Here is a 19,375-nt window from a genome sequence, read left to right on the forward strand (position 1 = left end):
GAGGCAGAGATAACAATTTATCCACTGACAGTAGCCTCAATGGACCTTGATGCAATGCAGCCACAAGACAGATTGCATTTTGAGTAAAGGGAACACACCCCAGTGTTCACAAACTAGTTGGCTAACTAGCTATATTTATATGCCCAACAAGTTCACGCTCCTTCTGTGGCGTCTGTCAAAAGTCATTCTGGGAAATCACTAATTGAAGTAGCACAACAAGACAAGAGAGTTTGAGGGAAAGTGGATACAGCAGTATAGTAAATTATTATCACAAAATAACTCCTGGAATGCACTGAACATCACAAATTGATGATACTAACAATGTAAGTCTATCCACGGGTGAATTTTTCCTTTAATGTGATTTTGACAAATGAACGTAAGCAAAACTACTGAGAGATTCCAGAGAAAAGGAGAAAAGAGGAGCTGACTGAGCATAACCCTTTACTGATGCTCAGAATGACCATTAGGAGAGGCCAATTAAATCACTTGTTTATCTGAGAGCCATGTGCCTCTCATTAGCATTCTGTTGAAGGAGTGCTTTGTATGGATGTGTGTGTGTTGGACAAAGGTGAGTGATCAGCGATGCACTGCAAAGGAAAAGATGAATGTTATGAGAGAATAGCGACAGAGGAGAAAGACAGTTGACATTGCAGCACATCCAACTCAGCGGGGGCTCGGGTTCAGCCGTCTCCTACCAAGCCCAGAATCACACAGCTTAACAGATCCAGTTCCCCACTCAGATCAGTGAGGTTCTACACTCGTAAACTCAGTGAACCGTACTCCTGTCCTTGCAATGCCTTCCCTGCTAGCCCAAACCCCAGTAAGTCATCCGAGGGGCGTTTACACAGACAGACACACAGATGAATTATGTACATGTGAAGAAAGGGCTTTGGTTGGATTTGAGAACCCCAAATATTTATTATATCTCTGCCTATCTGTTCTATTTAATGCTGGACCTGAGAGCAAAACATAGTTGTCATCTGTGGATTCACTCCAAGAAGTCGGCACTCAAAGCACTTTGAGCCAGAAAACTATAAGACAAAATTCCATTCCAATCCATTTCATCCCCTTATAATTCATGAGACCTTATAGTAACCAATAGGTGTGCATAGTCCCACTGTTCCTCGATTCCCCAATTTGATGAGACCTTAACCTAAAGGTCAAAGATGACAAAAGATGAAGCCTCTCTCAGTAAGCAAATCACAATGATCAGGCCTAAATGAAAAACAACCAATATTAACAGCAGCAGCTTTATGTTCCTTGTTCGTCTTTGCTTCTTAAGAGTCTCATAAAATAAAATAAAAAAAAGTATCACTGAATTTAGCAGCAAACAACAAGGTAAGATTATAGCCTAGATAATAACTCCAACCTCATATTAAGGCCTTCACCACAACACAGCTGTCCTACAGCAGAAGCTAATGGTGGACTATGAAATTGAATCCACTAAAACTTAGTATCAAACTCTAGTCAATTACGCACAATAAGATCAGCCCTCCTGTGTTAAATGACTATAATCTAGACTCATTTAACTCCATGGCAGACAGATACCATTATAGAAGTCAGAATGATCAATGTGTTGACAACCTCCACTTTAGCAGTGATGACTTCAGCCACAGTCAATGGTTGCTCTGTTCTCATTCTCTTCAAAACATAGATAACAAAAGGCCGCCTCACAGGTAGATTTGAGACGGCAGAGGCAGGGTTGAGAGGTCGCGTAGAGAGGCATTGTGGCAATATTGTGTACCGGACTGATGGGCAGACATAATGATCTGTAGTGGGAAAGATGTTGGAGAAAAAAAGCTCACATGAAATTTTGATTTGGCCAATAAATAGTTGAAAGAAGCATTCAGCATTCATATATGAAATGGTAGAAACTCCTAATATTTCAGTTGGCTGAAATGACAACAGAGTGTGTCAAGTCTTGATGAAGATTATCGTAGTGATGAAAAATATAGTGGGGATAGAAACTATATTTCAATATATTTGTGATTGCTACAACACAAAGCTTGAAACAAACCTTACTCAGAGATCCTCAGAGTTATTGAGTATCATCTCCATTTCTAGAAAGTGTGTGAATCATAGTAATTACCACATTTGTGGAAGACAAGATTTGTTAATTGGCCTACTAACCCACCACCCCTGCAAAAATGGCTATAAAAAAAGCTGTGTTTTCCTGTGGTAATAGTTACCTACCAGCCATACACAGAATCTACACTTAGAATCTAAAATAAGTTTTCAGGCTACAATTCCCCATTCTATTCCAGTGGTTTTCACTGAATTGGCACGTTTCTTGAGTTTCTGTCTCTTTGTCCAGTCCACTTGCATGTGTGTGTGCGCATGCACATGAGAACCTTGTTAGCATAACTTGTTGATAACCAACTTTTAACTGGGAGAGGCATGTGGGAGTAGATTGAGATAGATTACATAAAATCAACTGACTGGGGGAATTCTCCCTAATGAAGTTTGGGACATGAAAAGGGGAGAGCATGTGAACGGAGACTCACGCGTACGGTCAACGAGACCTTTACAGGGGCGGGCTCTCTCAGACGGCTGGGTCTCTCTGAATAGCTGGTGGGGCTTGCAGTACAAAACAAGTGCAAATGGCTACAGGCTACAGAGGAAAAACTCACATGGCATGAACAAAGTTTTTTTTCATTAAATTTATATTCCAAATCTCTTGGTAAACCAATAACTGCGCAACACCAGTGTCTGCTCTACTACAGATGAAGAGAAGGCAATGTTTTGCACAGTCGAACAGATCAAAGATACCTCTGACTCATAAAGCCTTTTTCCTCTCTCAGAACCTGGCCAGATCACCCCATCCAAGCTGAAAACTGAATTACCTCGCTCATTAAAAAGGGAGAGAGATTCTTTGCATGCCTCCCTCCCTCTGACCCAAGGCCAGTTTTATGGGCCCATTAGTGGAAATGAGCATTCATGAGACAGGAGGAAGTGACCAGCCGATTTCCTGTCTGAGGAAAAACAGTTCTGCCAATAAAAGAAGGGACTAAATGAGGGGGACTTGCTTGCAAGGACTACCTGACAGAGCGGATGCTAACTGCTCACTCCAGGATGATGCTAACAGAGACTGCTGCTAAATATTCTCACCTGGTCTACCTAAAGCATTAGCCAAGGACGACTCAGGCAATTATCACTGCAGGATTCTCTAATGGAATGTATTAAGAATAATGATGATAAGGGAATGACATCATTCCTTAGGCTCTACATTCCTCAGTGGTGACATCACCATTATTGTACACTGTTACTGTGATATCACTATGAAACATACTGAAACTGAATTGGGCTTGTGACATCAGTCCATTCAATAATGTAATGGCTTGACATCAACAAAGACTGGGGGCACAAAACCAATAATAGGTGTACTTGTCATAAAAGAACACCAACAGCATTAGTGATAGAACAGTGATGTCAGATTTAAGTGCAACATCCTAATGGAAAATTTATGACAGCAGTGCGGTCATCGATCTTCTCTTCCCTAAAGAGATGCAGGTCTGTGTTGTAGACGGGTTTCTCTGCTACGTCACAGCTGAAGTGCACACACAGACCTGTAAGCTGTATAGCCTACACACTGATAGATATGATTCTTATGTAAAAATAAACCAGTTTTTGGAGCTACAGTAGAGAAGAGCATCCTAACCCCTTCATTGAGATCCTGTAGATTCCACCTATTTGCCCAAATAAAACTCTGGTGTCGGGTGTGTACACTTCTCTACCCACACTCTGGACACTTGGACACACTATCCTTTGGTATAATGTGATCACACACCAGCCTGGTTGGTAAACATCAGCATGCTGTGTGCAGTTTACTGACGTCACGTTATATGATATCTGGGTCTTGAAGTTCAAATATTTCAGTTACCTCTCACTGCCAGTTGGAGCAACTACTGTGACACAACAAGGGGGTGCAGAAAAACAAATCAATGTCGAAGGACAATACTGCTCAGGGGCAAGACACCTGAAAAACTGCACTCAAAATGGGTTGCTGCGCATTTGAGTGTCAAATGATGCTAAACTGTCAGTGCAGACAAATGTGATGAGTGTCAAAGTGTGGAAAGCAACAATAGATGCGCTGTTCTGCTGGTCCTCCTCGCCAGCCTGAGAACATGTCGACACTCGCAGAACACACAACAGTCGGTGGCTAAAGATGGAAACTCCAATCTGCCAAAAAATTCCCTCCATTATTCCCAAACACAATGCGCCATTGTCGGGGAAAACCCTGGAGGAGACAATGTAGCTGTAACTGCGATTCTGGAGAGGAGTCGGGATCAACAAACAACATAGGATTGCTACAGAACTGGAAAAAACCCCCCAAAAAAACACAAAACAAAAACACCAATTAAGCAAACAGACAAACAAAATACAAATAAATTAAGATTTGGTTTCAATTCTCCAATTTAACCACAGGGTCAAATTAAACAAAATGGGCATTTCAGCTTCAAATCATAAGCATATTGTAATATTGTAATTCATAAAACTACCATGTCAGGAAAAAACGCCTGTTCCATTGTTGCAATATTACCACTATTTATGAAATACATATTAACATTTGTAAAAATCTTTTAATACTATACATATTTCAACAAATTATGGTATAAGATTTCATGGGGCGTCTGGGTGCCATTGCTTTGTTTGTCTTTCAGTCACTGCCACAGTGTATGAATCAGTTCTAATTAATGGGCCACAGATTTTGTGCAATGGTCTGAAACACCGGTCAGCTTGTGCTAGATAAGATCTAGGTCTGGCAATTTCTACTGAGACTGTTTACTCATTATCTACAAGAGTGGATGCATTGCCCCTTGACCCCTCCTACAGTACAATTCCCATTGAGAACCACATACTCTATATACTGAGAGGGGGGCAGAGAGAATAGTCTGAGTCCTTAAATGGCTTTAAATGAACAAGTACAGATTCTGCACAGTCCCATGGTGCATTTGTAGCGATGACGTAATTAGTTCTTTCTGAATATGAGAAGAGGATTGAGGGAGTTGTTCACAGCTAAGGTGTGAAGACTGATAGTTTAACTTAAATTTTAACAATATTTAAGTTAAAATAGAACAATAATATATTCTACTCCCTTGTAATGCTCAATAAAGAACAGATATTATTAATAGAAAATGATTTTCTCAAGTGCTGTGTACCATGATGAGGTTTGATAGTGTACAGGCATAGAAGAATGGCTGATTGACAGAATTTGCCTCTTTATGCCACAGTGCTGTGGCAATAGCACTGAAAACTAGAAAATGTGCTCAGTAGAGCCCAGACCTCCTCTATGTCTGACAACACCCCGCAAGGAAGTTATGCACCTTTTGGTGATATGCCACGCCCACCACCACGCACCCTTTTGGCCAATCGACATGAAAAGTTAATCAGTTCTTCCTTAGCCCATAAACAACCTTTATACCAAGTTTTGTGCAAATCCGTACCCAACTTCCTGAGATATCCTGCTAACAGACGGATGGACGGACACACAGACGCGGGCGAAAACATGACCTCCTTGGCGGAGGTAATGGTATTACCTTATTTTGCAACCAAAATGCAAGGAAAAAATCTCAATCATATTTGCTAAATTTTTGTCTGATCTAAAGAAGTTGAGTTCTTAGTCATGAGATGATTGTGAAGAATCCTTGGAGAATTAAACAGCGGGTGGATATGTGCTGGAGTTGGACTGACTGACAGATCTAAGATGAGTTGGTCAGGCGTGAACTCTGACCTGCATGAGCGCATGCTTCCCTACGGCAGCACTTTGAACTTCACAGTAGCAAGTTGTAAACCAGACCATTACTCTGCATTCTGCGACAGGCAAGTGTCATGTTTAGGGTTCGGATAAAGTTTGACTAAAAATATATTAACTACTCATATATAGACAAAAATATTCACAATATAAGCACAGGGACCTCTGCACAAGGTGGTAATGAGATGCAAACTCTTCACAAAGATTCTAGTTAAGATTGTAGTTCAGATGGCCACATATGTTCATGTGCCAGTATACAGTGAGACTATGTAAGTTGTCTTTATGCTTCTGCACCAATGTCACCAAGGCAAACTCTAGTATAACTAGAAGGGCACTCAGAGAGCTTTTTTAATTTAATGGGTTCTTCCTTGGCCCATGCTACACCCTTCCACAAAGTTTCATGAAAATCGGGCCAGTAGTTTTTCTGTAATCCTGCTAACAGACAAACAAACAGACAAACAAACAAACGGCACCGAAAACATAACCTCCTTGGCGGAGGTAATTAATCTAATTGGTGGAAAAAAATTAATTTGATTATGAGGGAAATTCTAAGGCCTAGGCTACATTGTAATCTACTGGAAAATCTCAAGGACACAAATCTCCCTGGCTTCAGTTGGCACTGGGAGTGGCCTCAGAGTAGAAAACATGACAGCAATTTCACCAAAATAAAGTAAGGTCTACCTTCACATCTACCCTCTCTTCCTTAACCAATCTACAACTGGTAAAACATTTACCACTTGTGATCTTGTGGAATATCCAGCCAAGGGGAGAGGTTCTATAAATCTGATCTATTCTGGGTTTTGTGGCGCGGTGGAGGCAGCTCTAACGGGATATGAATTCTACAGAGACCTATTGTTCTGCCTGTGACCCCTCCCTCACATATCTAGAGAATGACATCAGCCCCTTCCTGATTCCTCACCCTGCAAAGACCCTCAACCCCTCCTTTACCGAGCTACTCCCCCTTCTCCTCCTCCTCCTCTCACGCCCAACCATTCACTGCCTCAGGATTTGTGTTGGTCAGATCTCTTCCTCCTGCTCTTGAGAGTCAGGGTGACCCTCAGGTCATGGTTGCATAAAATGGCAAAATATAAACATATTATCCAATAACAATGGTCGACATGGTCAGAAAGAGAAACAAAACAATTTTGGGACTTTGAATGAAGGTTGAAATGGTCACAAACCCTTGTACTTCATCAAGTAAAATCAAATGAATATAAATAGGACTGGTGTTTCAGGTTCATCTGAGAGTAGAAGGCAGTTAAATGCTCAGTCCTTTACGTTCAAAAATCCAATCTATGGGCCAGACGGGCAGACGGAGGCTAAGCTAAAGCGAGTTCAAAGAATTGCCAGGAAATTCCCCTTGGGTCAGGAGTCACAGTTCAGGGGTCGTCAACGTGCCAATGGCTCCGCGGGCCACGCCAGATCAAAGGCAGGAGTTGGGAGAATGGAGAGACACCACGCCGGGCCGCCGCCACCCCTTCCCAGCATGCCCGGGGTTTGACACCTCCGCCTCGGCCTATCAAAGCCCGGCCCTCGGGGCACGCTGGTGAAACGGCAGGAGTCAAGTGCTCTCAGGAAGCCGCTTCCTTCCTGCCCGGCCCATCATCAGCCGAGCGGCTCCGTCCAGCCCGGCCCGGCTCTACCCGGCACGGTGTTACGGTTATCAGGGAAGGCAGGGGTCAGGGCCCGAGCCGTGATTCCCAATCCCAATCAGAGAGAGACTCATGAAAACGAGGGAAGGATGGGCACAGCACCCGCAAGGCCTGATGAGCCTATGTAGGTAGATAAAGCTGCCAGGACCATCATATATAAAGAATTTCACACTTGGAGACCCATGCACATAGACACAAACGTACGTACACATACTCGCTTAATCACTGAGGAGACACACACACACACATGTACACACAAAGACAAACGCAATGCATGAAAGCATACAAGGGGCTCTCTACACAGAGTCAAAGCAAATATTTTCACAAAGCCTAGTCTTTCATCATCAACACTTCGCCACTCTCCCTGTGGAATCTAAAACGCAGCGGTCTCTCGTCCTCAGGGAAAACAGTTGGCCACTAACCTCTTAGGCTGCAGCCTTGTCCACCACAGAGCCACCCAGCACTAAAAACAGGTTCCAGAGGTGACTTAAGTCTATCTTAAAATTCAATGGATGATTTTAGGAAGACATGGTGCGAGAAGAAAATGGATTGTAGTTGTATTAAAAGGAGGACAGGGTCTACAGCTCAGTTTATGCGCAGTTATTCCATGAACTCTTGTGACATATCCACATGCATACAGTCCTCACGTGTACAGCTCAAAATGAAGGCGTGTGCACTTGCATGTATTGTATGTGCTGTACTCCACTGTAGCCTATAGCCTCCATTTTGCCATATACTGTATGTAACAGACAATAATGGCAGAAACCATTTAGAAAAAGGCTACAAAATGTCCACTTTTATTATTACATTTGTGCAGCTGTGTGGATCCATTCACATTCAAGAAGTCAACTCTAGAACGTGACTGTGAGCCATGAAGGCACGGAGACTCCTGCTACTCCTGAACGGTTGCAGATTACTTACCGTGCCAACGAGTGGGTAGATGAAGCCGGCCCCGATGCTAGCACGAACATCCCTGATTGGCAAAATGAATCCGGTGGGTGCGCCCTTTTTGTCGGGCATGTGGGACAGGGACAGGTGCGTCTTGGCCATGCAGATGGGCAGTGTACCGTAGCCCTGGGTATAGGAACACATGAGAATGCACAATGGTTGGTGTGTGTGTGAGAGAGTGAGAGAGAGAAAGAGATAATCTGCATGACTCCTGTGTGTCAGATGTTATTGCAGTAGCAGTGATCTCACCTGTTGGTTGTAGTAATCTATCTTGGCCTTGGCCTCTGGGGACAGCTCAATGTCATCAGCCCCATACACTTTCTGGGCTATCGTCCTGATCTTCTCCACTATGGGCATCTATGGGGAAGGTACAGGGCATCAGACACACCATTCAAAAACGGATTCATGGGAAAAGTAAGATTTAGTGAACAAACAGACATCCTTCTGACATCTGGGTTAAGAAGAGTTCAACAAAGACTGCAAGATCTCCAAGATGTTTGACTCTTGGAGACGCTGTGTGCCTCAGAACAGTGAATCAGGTCTTAAAACTCTAACGCGTTAAGGTTCCTCTCTCTCTTAAATCTGTAAGACTAATATTTTTAGAGCTTGGGAATCATAAACACACAGAAACAGTTCAAGCCAGATCAGCTTTGATCTGGCAGAACAATCTAATTCAGGTGGCTCCTAGTTTGGGCAGGCAGAGTGATTTAACTAAATTTGTTATGACTATACGACCTGACAGACATTAAAGTCCTCAGACATTCACCTAGGCCAAAACTTATGTGTACACACAGGAACACATGCGAAAACACATGCATACATGGGTATGGGCACACATGCACACGCACACACGTATCTCAGCACAACAGGATCAGTTAATTTAAGTCACAACATCCCAAACTCACTAACTCAAACCAGCTGATGTTTTTTTTCCTCCACACTCTCTGGCTCAGTTCCCAAAGACAGAATGAGTTTCCCCTGGACAGGAAGTGCCCAATCCTGACAAAGTATTTAAACGCCTGAACAATTGCATTTATAACCCACGCTGTATATGTCCACCTCTTTTCACCCCCAGTGATGGATAATGAAAACTGGCCAACGTTAGCTAATATAGCGATAAAACGCAATATATAATTCCTTGCAATATATCATTATGAAGAGTTCCAATATGTCCAGCGCTCCCCTCCGGGTCCTGATGTAAAACAAGAACTCTACAGACTAATAAACGGCAGTGATATCAAATATTACATCCATTGGTAAGTCACAAGTAATAACCAGTAACATTAAAATAAAATAAATGTTTAAAAACTCTGCCAATGCTGAAGAATTCTCCAACTTGCTGTTACACCCAGAAAGCATTCCTATCCCCTAAATTTTAAGTTAAATTGATTTCTTGACCCTATAAACATACCCATAGGATTTGGAATCAAGTCTCTTTTGCTGTTAACTTCATAGTTATGGTTACAAAATGATAATCGTTTAATGGAAGAAATTCCAGATCACACTAAAATCGAATCAATTGTTCCTTGGCCCAAGGCCTACCTGTCCACAATATTTCATGGAAATCCATTCATAAGAGTTTGAGATATCCTGCTGACGGACAAACAAACAAACTGACGGGCAAAAACATAACGTCCTAAACATAATGAAAAAATCATGACATGACAACTATGATCACTAATGTTGATGTGGGAATATCTCCGGCCTCTGTCTCCCGCTACCTGCTGCAGTTCTTCATGGTAATGATAAACATGAAAAGAATATCTAGATCTATACACTGATCTTGAAGACAGCTTCCATCGTATTGTGGGCTTTCCAAACATCGGTGCCATTGACTACATGCATTTTACCATTAGGGTGCGAATTGCACAAGAGCAGGCTTACAGGAATAGGTAAAGTCAACATTCCTTGAGTACTCAATTGGTATGTGATGCAAACAGGGACATAACATGTGCTTGTCATTAAGAAATTCTTTTGATAGAAAAGTTATTATAAATCTTTCACTGATTTCTTATAAGCAAAAATGCAGAATAGCCAAAATGAGTTCAGATTGTGTAAATGTATATTGATATTTCATTATCGAAAAGAAAGACAAGTACACTTCTTAGAGTTGGTGACTGGGTGCTCTGCCTCAAGCAAACAGTAGAACAGTAGAGCAGTCCCTTAAAAGAAGGAAAAGGCGGCACTCCATTGATCAAAACCTCAAATCTTCATTGCGCTAATCTTTTATTCACGTTTTTTTAAAAGAAGAAAAAAAGAATCGGGCCACAACATGTTGATGCATTTCAGCTGACAACTGAGAGCCTTCATCGGAGCATACATACTTTTTACTATGTTTTTATGTCCCAAGGGCCTATAGCCAATTCAATCTTCGTATGCTAAGTGCTAAGAAAAAGTGAATTGTAGGTGCATAGTATTTAAAGACAATGTCTCACCAGTAAGACATGAAAAGTAGAAAAGTCACTAGGCCCATTTTCCAAGGTCCTATATTTAGAAAGGGCCAAACAAAAATATTACTTTTAAGTAAGGAGATTTCTTTGGTCTTTCCTTCAAAATGCCTTTAAGTCTATTTCTTGTATAACTGTAATGTGATATATTAAGGGACATTCAATCAATCAATATTTCTAGTCCAAATTAGAATGGAGACTATCCTAAAGTGGTAGACATTCCTAATTTAATTTTTTGGGATAACCTTGTTTGGAAAAATGTGCTGAGCAATGCATGGATCAAAGCAGATGAGATTTGTTCTACTCTATTCTAAGCCGGTGCGGGAGGACCAGGTCGCCTTAGACCTGCACAGTATCCAAGGCTGGGATGTGGTCCCATAACAACAAGAGAGAGAAATGCTCCTCATCCAAACCCAGGTAAACTCCACTCATTCAGCCTCCTTGTTGTCAATCCTTTACCAATAACATATTAAAACACAATGCACCAGTCTTTTCTGCCCTGGTCCAGGATCTCTACCTCTAACATAGTTAACAACCTGCACTTCCTCTTCTACACCCCCTTACACAAAACTAATCACTGGGAGTCATTTCCTTCTATTACACGTTGACCCATGCCAATGTTACAGATAGATAATAGAGTTTAAGAGCTAAACCTCAGTTAAGCAGACAAGCTGAGTTACAATAATGGAGTTAGGCCCTCCTCTTCCAGGGAGGAGAGTTATATTGGAAACAGGCTATGTGTCTACTAGCAACCTCTTCTGGCTTCTTATGTTGGAAATATTTTAACTTTAAAGAAAAGTGTGCCACACTTTAAATGGGTTTGCAATAGCTGCATAGCAACAACAGGAGCCATAACTAACTGCTACCATAGCTTAAAAAAAAAGGCCTCTTGTAGCCTATATGTGCATCTCACACTTCCGTCAGTTATTGGCTAATTCACAGACGTGATATCTAGACATCCAGCAAATTCTCCTAGCTAGGTTTTATTTTGTTGCTGCCGATTCAGTAGCAGGTAATGGACTTGAGTGTTTAGGCTGAGATGGGCTACCCCCACAAGCTGTATGGTGCTTTGAACACTTAGCAAAGCCAATCAATTATTAAGTAGCTTCAGACTTCAGACAAGCCTCTCAGAGTAGTGATACAGACCTACGATCATTATCAAAGTCCCCTTGACAGTTTAATCTGAAGCCAAAGTAAAACTTATCTTAAATCAACACTCTTACTTTGAACAGTTAATAGTTAAATATGGTTCCTGATGAAACCAGGTTCATTATGGTGCAGTGTTCAGCATTTAAAGACAAAAATACAGATAAAAACTAGAGTAAACATATTTTAAGACATGAGGCCAAAACTTTTTTCTTTGTGCGTGTGTGTGTGTGAATGCAGGTGTGTGTCCAGAGTAGTGAAAGTAGTGAAACTAATATTGCTGGATATCATCAGGCAAGGGCCAGTTGGTCTTGTGCCGCTACATACCTCAGCCCTTATTTATAGGCCTCTGGCTCATACAGAGGAACTGGGTGGAGGTGCCTACAACCACACGGCACAGTACATCACAATATACAATTAAAATAAGAACCTGGATATAATTACAAGGAGCTGTTTCTTTTAGGAAATCGGATAGATTTTGGTTGCAGGATATCTTGCGCAAAATGCACTTGGAACAGGAACCCAGGTTTTACAATAGCTGTATGAATGTATCACATATTAATGACTGAAGTTATCAGTACTTTTGAATGTTTTGTAGTTGCATAACATCAAGACAACAGTGAGTGTGTTTCTATCTCATGTGGATCTCCTACAGGACGCGTGGCTTGGCCTCTTGACCACAGCATTCTGACAACACTCTGTGTATTACAGTGTCTGTTAATAACTGTCAACAAGCCCCAAGCAATTAAGATAACAGGCTAGTGCTACATGATTCTAACACTAACCCAGAAGTTACTTAAGACAAACAGGCATGCTGCTTAATCTTGTTATGACACATTATACAACAAGCAGTTAGGACCAAGTGATCTGATTGGTCAAAATAAGCATCGCAGCCGTGCTTCAAATCAGGAGTACAGCATATATAACCGAGCTGAAATGAGACACGCCTCATCGTCCTTCTAGGCTAAATGGTAATAATTGCAATTTCTGTCCTTCCTTTAAAAGGTAGGCCTAGATTTTGTTCGCGACTCATTCTGGGTGTCTGGAGAGCTACTCTGAGTGTCCCATATTCTAAATAAATCCACAGGCAGCCTCTCTGCTCTTACCTCCAGGTTGTACAGGAACTGGAAGTTGCTGGGTCTGCTGGTGGCCTCCTTCACAGCTTGGGCCAGCTCCAGCGAGCCTCGCCCGCCCCGCGCCCAGTGGTGGCAGGGCACGGCGTCAGAGGCCCCGCACTCTTTGGCAATCTGACACACCAGGTCAATCTCTGCCTGGGTGTCTGTCCTGAAGGGTCAACAAAAAGACTTGTGAGAGGTGCTTTATGGCCATCATGACATTAAATTAAGTATTTAGATGAAAGTATGATGGTGCATTTGTGGCCCTTAGAAATGCAACTGTATATGATTGTATAATTGGTGATTCAAGTAGGGTTGTATGTGTGTGTGCGTGCGTCTTACTTGAAGACATTGAGAGCTACCACCACTGGTACACCAAACAGGTGTGCTATCTGGATCTGCTTCCTGAGATTGCTATGGCAACCACCTGCCACTAGGCTCAGGTTCTAGAGGAGAGAGAGACAGAGAAGAAACACAGCAAAAAAAAAAAAAAAAAGGAATGAAGGTCATACGTGTACGGTTGTTATTCATTATGAAATTCAGACAGAGCATAAATCACCCCATCAAACGGAATACAGCAGGCTATCCACCAAAACAGTATATTACCCATCATAACAAGCTTGGACAAGGACTGTGTGTGTGTGTGTGTGTGTGTGTGTGTGTGTGTGTGTGTGAGGAGAATATTATAACTGCATTAAAGTCAGGAGATCTGGAAGGCTGCAGTGTTAGTGTCCCCACCTGCCCTGTGATACTGTCCCCCTTGGTCATGTTTAGTAGTTTCAGCAACAACACTTTCTTTGTATAATAAGCCTCTTTCAAACGAGTGAGCCACCGGAGAGGAAAGACTTCTGTGTGTGTGTGTGTGTGTGTGTGTGTGTGTAAGTCTATGGGAGTCCCTGTACACAACCCTTACAACACCTGTGACACCAAAGACTCTGAAGTATCTACAGTATCAAAAATTTTGTAACTGTCGAAATTCCGTGCCTGTGTTGACAGCATTAATATGAAACAAAATATGCAGCTAATAGGGGTGGGATGATTCACGAAGTCCCTGTTCGGTACGTAACTTGATACTGGGGACACAGTTTGGTGCGTGTTCAGTACAGCGGGGAAATAGTGTTTGTGACTGCTGGTTGCATTTATTCCTGATAAAATCTCCATTCATTTTCCTTTTAACACATACAAAATAATTCTTCAAGAATAATTTACTGTGTAAACTTCTCCAGCAGTGTTTTTTTTTTTTTTATCTCTAGGGATGTGGTTATGCTTGGCATTTCAATGAGATTTTTGAGCTATGGTTGTAAAGATCAGATTTTATGAGTTCAGATCACTTTGTCTCTCTGCCTCCATCGCTTGTATGTACATTGTGGCTGGATAATATCAGACTACGGAGCATTCCAATCACAATGCGCACCTGACCACTTCCATGTACCACTTCCATGCCTGGTTTTCAAGATCTGATAGCAATGTAAGCAAACTCTGACTTTGATCTGTCACTTGATGCATCCTGGCATGAAAGGATAGTGAAAGTTGTCAAACGATAAGTGTAACCGTAGCCTAAGTAAATCAATTTTCATATTCCCTATGTTCAAGTCAAGCCTTCTCTCACTAAGCTTTGAACACAACCAACAAACGGCTGCTAGCTTCCAGCTACTGCTAAGCTAACCTTTCATGGCCAAGTAACATAGAAGCTTGCAGAAATGTAATTTTTAGTGTTGTATGGCGGGAAAATCACATCAATTCAGTCATGTTGCATGACAGTGTCTCTAGTTTATGAAAATAATAATGACATGACACCCTAACAAAAGAGCTCTTTAGCTTGTTAGTTTTGTATCATTAATCTGCATCTGTGGCTTGGATGGCTCTAAGCTCTGAATGGCTATCAACAAGTAGTTTTCATTTTTCTTTGGTGTGGTATGTCGTTACCACTTGGAATCATGACACTTGGTCTGGTATTGTACCAATAGACTAAGACTGTGGTATTCTGATAATCCTACTGCACACAGGGTTATTTGTTACTCACTCCCTTCTCGTATATTATGCACAGATCTGTGGTTATACTCCCAGGCACAGTAATAGTGTATTCTGTAGCTACTCCATGGTTGACCACAGTAATCCAATATTGCACTGTATGTGCAGCCCCGGGCCCAGAGCAGTAAGGCCATTCAGGGCCCATAAATCCATTTCCCTGGCTCTGTTCTCCCTAGTACTTCTGGTTCTCGTTACAGGCCTCACAATTAACTTACACCGCTTCATTATTTACTCAGCTGAACCTGCCTGAGAGACCAGTGATTCAAGCCAGATATGGACGTGCGCCTGGACACACACACATACACACACATGCACTCACACACACACACACACACCAACAGAATCCCACCTCCACTCTACTAAGGCCCACATAACTGGAAACCACATGGCAAAGGTTCTATTTGGTCTGTTAATCAAATAACTGCTCTTAACCATGTTAGTGGGAGATGTATTTATGCATATATGTGGACATTAGAGGCCAGTGTGAATACAGCTGGAGGCCTGAGGCAGATAGAGTACCATCAGAAACTCCCTTTACGCATCACCCACAAATCTATATAAATGTGTCAAATGACGGCTCCGCTCCAAAGCTTTTCCTGGCCCCAACCGTACATACTTGGCCTGAAGGATAAACCTCAGATAAAGGATACGATGAGCAACACACAATATGGTGACTGCTTTATTGCTCCAACAGCTAAGTGTAAATCTCTCCATGCTACTCAGGCCTGTCCTGATCTTTCACATCTTTAAAAGAAGGGCGGGGCTGTGAGAGGTTAGGGTCTAAGAGGTTACCCATGATGAAGGCCTTAACTATGCTACACTAACTCAGTCTTAACTCCCACTGGCCCAAGAGGGTACTGTATCGCCACCTATGGTCAAGGCTGTGTATGGCTTCCAACAGATCAGTCAATAAAACAACACACATGCACTCAAACAAATTGATCAATCATGAGCACATGATTGTTTTATAATTGGAGTCTTGCATGAACCAATGAGTTTAAATGGCCCTAGTATGACTGGAACCATCCTGACCTTTCCGACTAAATGTAATAAAATTACACTGAGCCAATTATTATAACCCGGTTGGAAGTGAAGCCATTGTGGTGTTTGTGCTCATTCTTCTCAGCAGAATAAAAGGAGTAACAAGTAAAAATATAAATAAATTTTTTTGTCTCATACCTCATCGATGTACTCTCTGGGAAGAGGTGCACCTGCCGAGACCTAAAAACACACAAAGTACACATAAACACATAATCACAAGATCACATCATATTCATGGATCTCATTTTTTTTTATTCTATCCGCCAAATTTTTTGTTTCTTTGGACACATTAATTTGTAATGGAGAGATTCTGTTTTCTTGCCTGGTCCAGATCACATGCCTGTACATGAGATATTGCTGTTCATTTCTGGCATTCATTTCACTGAATGGGACACGGACCAGCAAATACCAGGGAATTCTAAGCAGGTGTATATAGTTGTTTTTGTGGTATTCTAGGAGGTGGATCATTCAAGATAAACATTTACTTGATAGAGGAATGCACAAAGTTCTGTGAGTTTACTGATTAAACTGAAACATTTAGCCAGACCCATCAGCCCGTAGATGCCCTTCTTGTACTGCATGTTTGCACAGGTGCGTATTGGTATATTTTGTGCACTATTCTCAATAATCTATTAAGAAGTGCAGCAGGTCAGCCTACAGGTAGAGAGGCTGATAGAAGAGGGTGTATCCCAAGAGAAGAGGGTGTATCCCAACTTGGTGTGGAAACTAGAGGGCGGCTGGTATTGTATCTGCCGAAGTGCCTTTCAAACAAGGCACCGGAAACCAACTGTTACATCGGATTGGGATGTGTGGGTAAAAACAATAACTTGTTAACTTACATTTGGGCCTCCGCCATGCATCTTTAGCGCTCGGACCGTAGAAACCAGCACCACTACATCGGGCCTCAGGCCTGAAGCTCGACACTTGATGTTGAAGAACTTCTCCATCCCGATGTCTGCCCCGAAACCTGCTTCAGTCACTGTGAAGCAACACAATTCATACTATAATTTCATTTCTTGAGTGGATTTGAAGATTCCAGTCATGCAGGGTTCAATATAATGTATGCACATAGTGGCTGGGCAGAGAGTTGAGAATGGGAGGTGGAGCCCCCCAACACGTTCATAGTCTTTGACATAAATCATGTTTATTTCATATGTTGAAATATCTATCGATATTTATTACTTCCATCTATCTACCTGTTAGTAACGCACCATGTTTGACCTCGACCAGTAACATCAATATTATATGCACACGTGAGTTCGGTCAGACATCCTCATGGGATTAAGAGCTGAGTTCTACTGTCTTTCTCTCTGTCTGTACAGTAAAGCTGTCTTGAGTTATGGGTTCACTGTGAGGTATCTCAAGGACGACCGAGGGCCTCTGATATGGTCGGCCCTAGACCCGGGCCTCTTGAACAGGCTCCAAACAAAGCAAATAGTCCACCTGGAATGACAGCCTTGTTAAGATAAGGTTTCCTGTTGCTGCACTTGTATGTGTGTGTGTGTGTGTGTGCGCGTGTGTGTGTGCGTGCATGACACCATTGTACTAAAGCACTTCCTGATGGGTCCCAACTAGAATTCAGAGGAAGGTAGAGGCTACCTGAAGAACTCTTCACAAGGTGATTCATTTACGAGCACAAAGACTGACAGCAAAGAGCCAAAACTAGACTAACTAAAAAAAACAAAAAAAAAACAACCCAGCATGTTCCATCACACCATACTACTGCTATCAGGTGAAAACCTTTCAACTCCAATTTTGTGTTTACCTTTTCTTTTTGTACGCCAATTAAATCTTTACACAGTAATTTTCATGACCCTACAACCTGTAAAACAGTGTCATTTAAGATGTGCATGGTGCTCAGTCTGAAAATAATGCTGCTCTTCTTGATTCTTAAAATGTTGAGTTTTTGGAGATACAGTGTTTTCACTACATAACAGTGGCAATATGGAAAACAGCTGAACTACATCACATTTGCACTCGTTATGTAGAGCAAAACTGAGAAAAAGACAGGGTGTGAACGAACAAGAGCAACAAGGACAGGGAGGGACAGTGAGAGAGAGAAAGAGAGACCAATTACATAAGAGGGACTAAAGAATTTTCAGGGGGAAAGAGAGAGAGCGAGGCTTGTTTTGTTATCTGATGAAATGAGATATACAAGGTTTGATGCAGTGATGCAAGCTTTTCAACTAACAGCAGCGATGTGAAAAACGGGCGAGGGTCAGCACAGAGATGACCTCAGCATCATTCTAATAAAGAGCTATTAGCCTAAATGGTATATCCCAGTAGGACGTCCGCTGCTGCTCCTGCTGGGGAGCGGGCCAGAGCTCCACTCACTAAAACCTAACCCAACTTTTCCTGGACAGTCCAGCAGGAGCGTTTCCACTGGTGAAAGGTGGCGTTCCTGTCAGAGGAGTAATCGTGTGTGTTGTTGAACATAAATCAGCCCAACCCATTCCTCCTGTCACCTTCAACTATATTCCATGTGTGTGCAGCCTGCATGTACAGCACAGTGACCAACAGCTGATCCTCTTAACCTTTAATCTATTTAAAAGGAATATAATTAAATGCTACCAGGAAGCATGTCAGGAAATCAAATTAATGTGATTACCCCAGTGCATATGATTTGTGTGTGTGTGTACCCATCCATTTTAGAGTACAATGTATTGTCAGTCATGGTTACAGGAATCATTTGTATCAATTTCTCTAGGATGGATTTTTTTCCGCTTGGCTTTCATTGGTTGCTAAAAAAATAAATAAAAAAAAATAAAAAAATCAGGCAATCTTTCTATCTGCTCTAAACCAATCAAAGTAGTACAAATAAATTCAGAGAATCCACAATCCCAAAAAACATCGACTTTGAAACTCAGAGAGACAATAGTTTGAAAACATTCATTGTTTGGCCACAGGAGATGGGTGCATGGAAGAGTAATTCACCGTTGCTTACAGTGTGACACTGACACTTGATAAAGCACATCTCTCTGTGGCTGTGTGGTGACTGTTTTGTGGGAAAAGGAGCGACTTTCCACGAAGACATGCATCACTCTGCTTTTGCGAATTACATCACAGTTGCGCTAGTTATGCAGAGACCCAAGCAAAGAAAAAGATGAGGGTGCAAGAGTATGAGAGCGAGAGAGAGAGGGGGAGGGCGAGAGGGGAAAGGAGAGAAAGAAAGAGCATAATTAAATTAGAAGGACTAAAGAATTTTCTGGGAAAAAGACCAAGAGGAGGACAGTGAAAGAAAGA

At 42.0% G+C, this 19,375-nt stretch overlaps 1 protein-coding gene across 1 annotated transcript in view; it reads right to left on the reverse strand.

The window, feature by feature from the left end:
* The window catches only part of mthfd1l (methylenetetrahydrofolate dehydrogenase (NADP+ dependent) 1 like), a 47,628-nt gene that overhangs the window by 2,049 nt on the left and 26,204 nt on the right, over positions 1-19,375 (reverse strand). The window contains exons 21-26 of the mRNA XM_071920308.2: positions 16,972-17,111; positions 16,271-16,312; positions 13,403-13,506; positions 13,052-13,229; positions 8,602-8,709; positions 8,326-8,478 (exon numbers count right to left, since the gene is read on the reverse strand). Of these exons, the coding sequence (XP_071776409.2) occupies positions 8,326-8,478; positions 8,602-8,709; positions 13,052-13,229; positions 13,403-13,506; positions 16,271-16,312; positions 16,972-17,111 (725 nt within the window). The remainder of the gene's footprint in view (positions 1-8,325; positions 8,479-8,601; positions 8,710-13,051; positions 13,230-13,402; positions 13,507-16,270; positions 16,313-16,971; positions 17,112-19,375) is intronic.

Source organism: Centroberyx gerrardi, chromosome 18 (genome assembly GCF_048128805.1).
Source record: "Centroberyx gerrardi isolate f3 chromosome 18, fCenGer3.hap1.cur.20231027, whole genome shotgun sequence".
Classification (NCBI taxonomy): Eukaryota; Metazoa; Chordata; class Actinopteri; order Beryciformes; family Berycidae; genus Centroberyx; species Centroberyx gerrardi.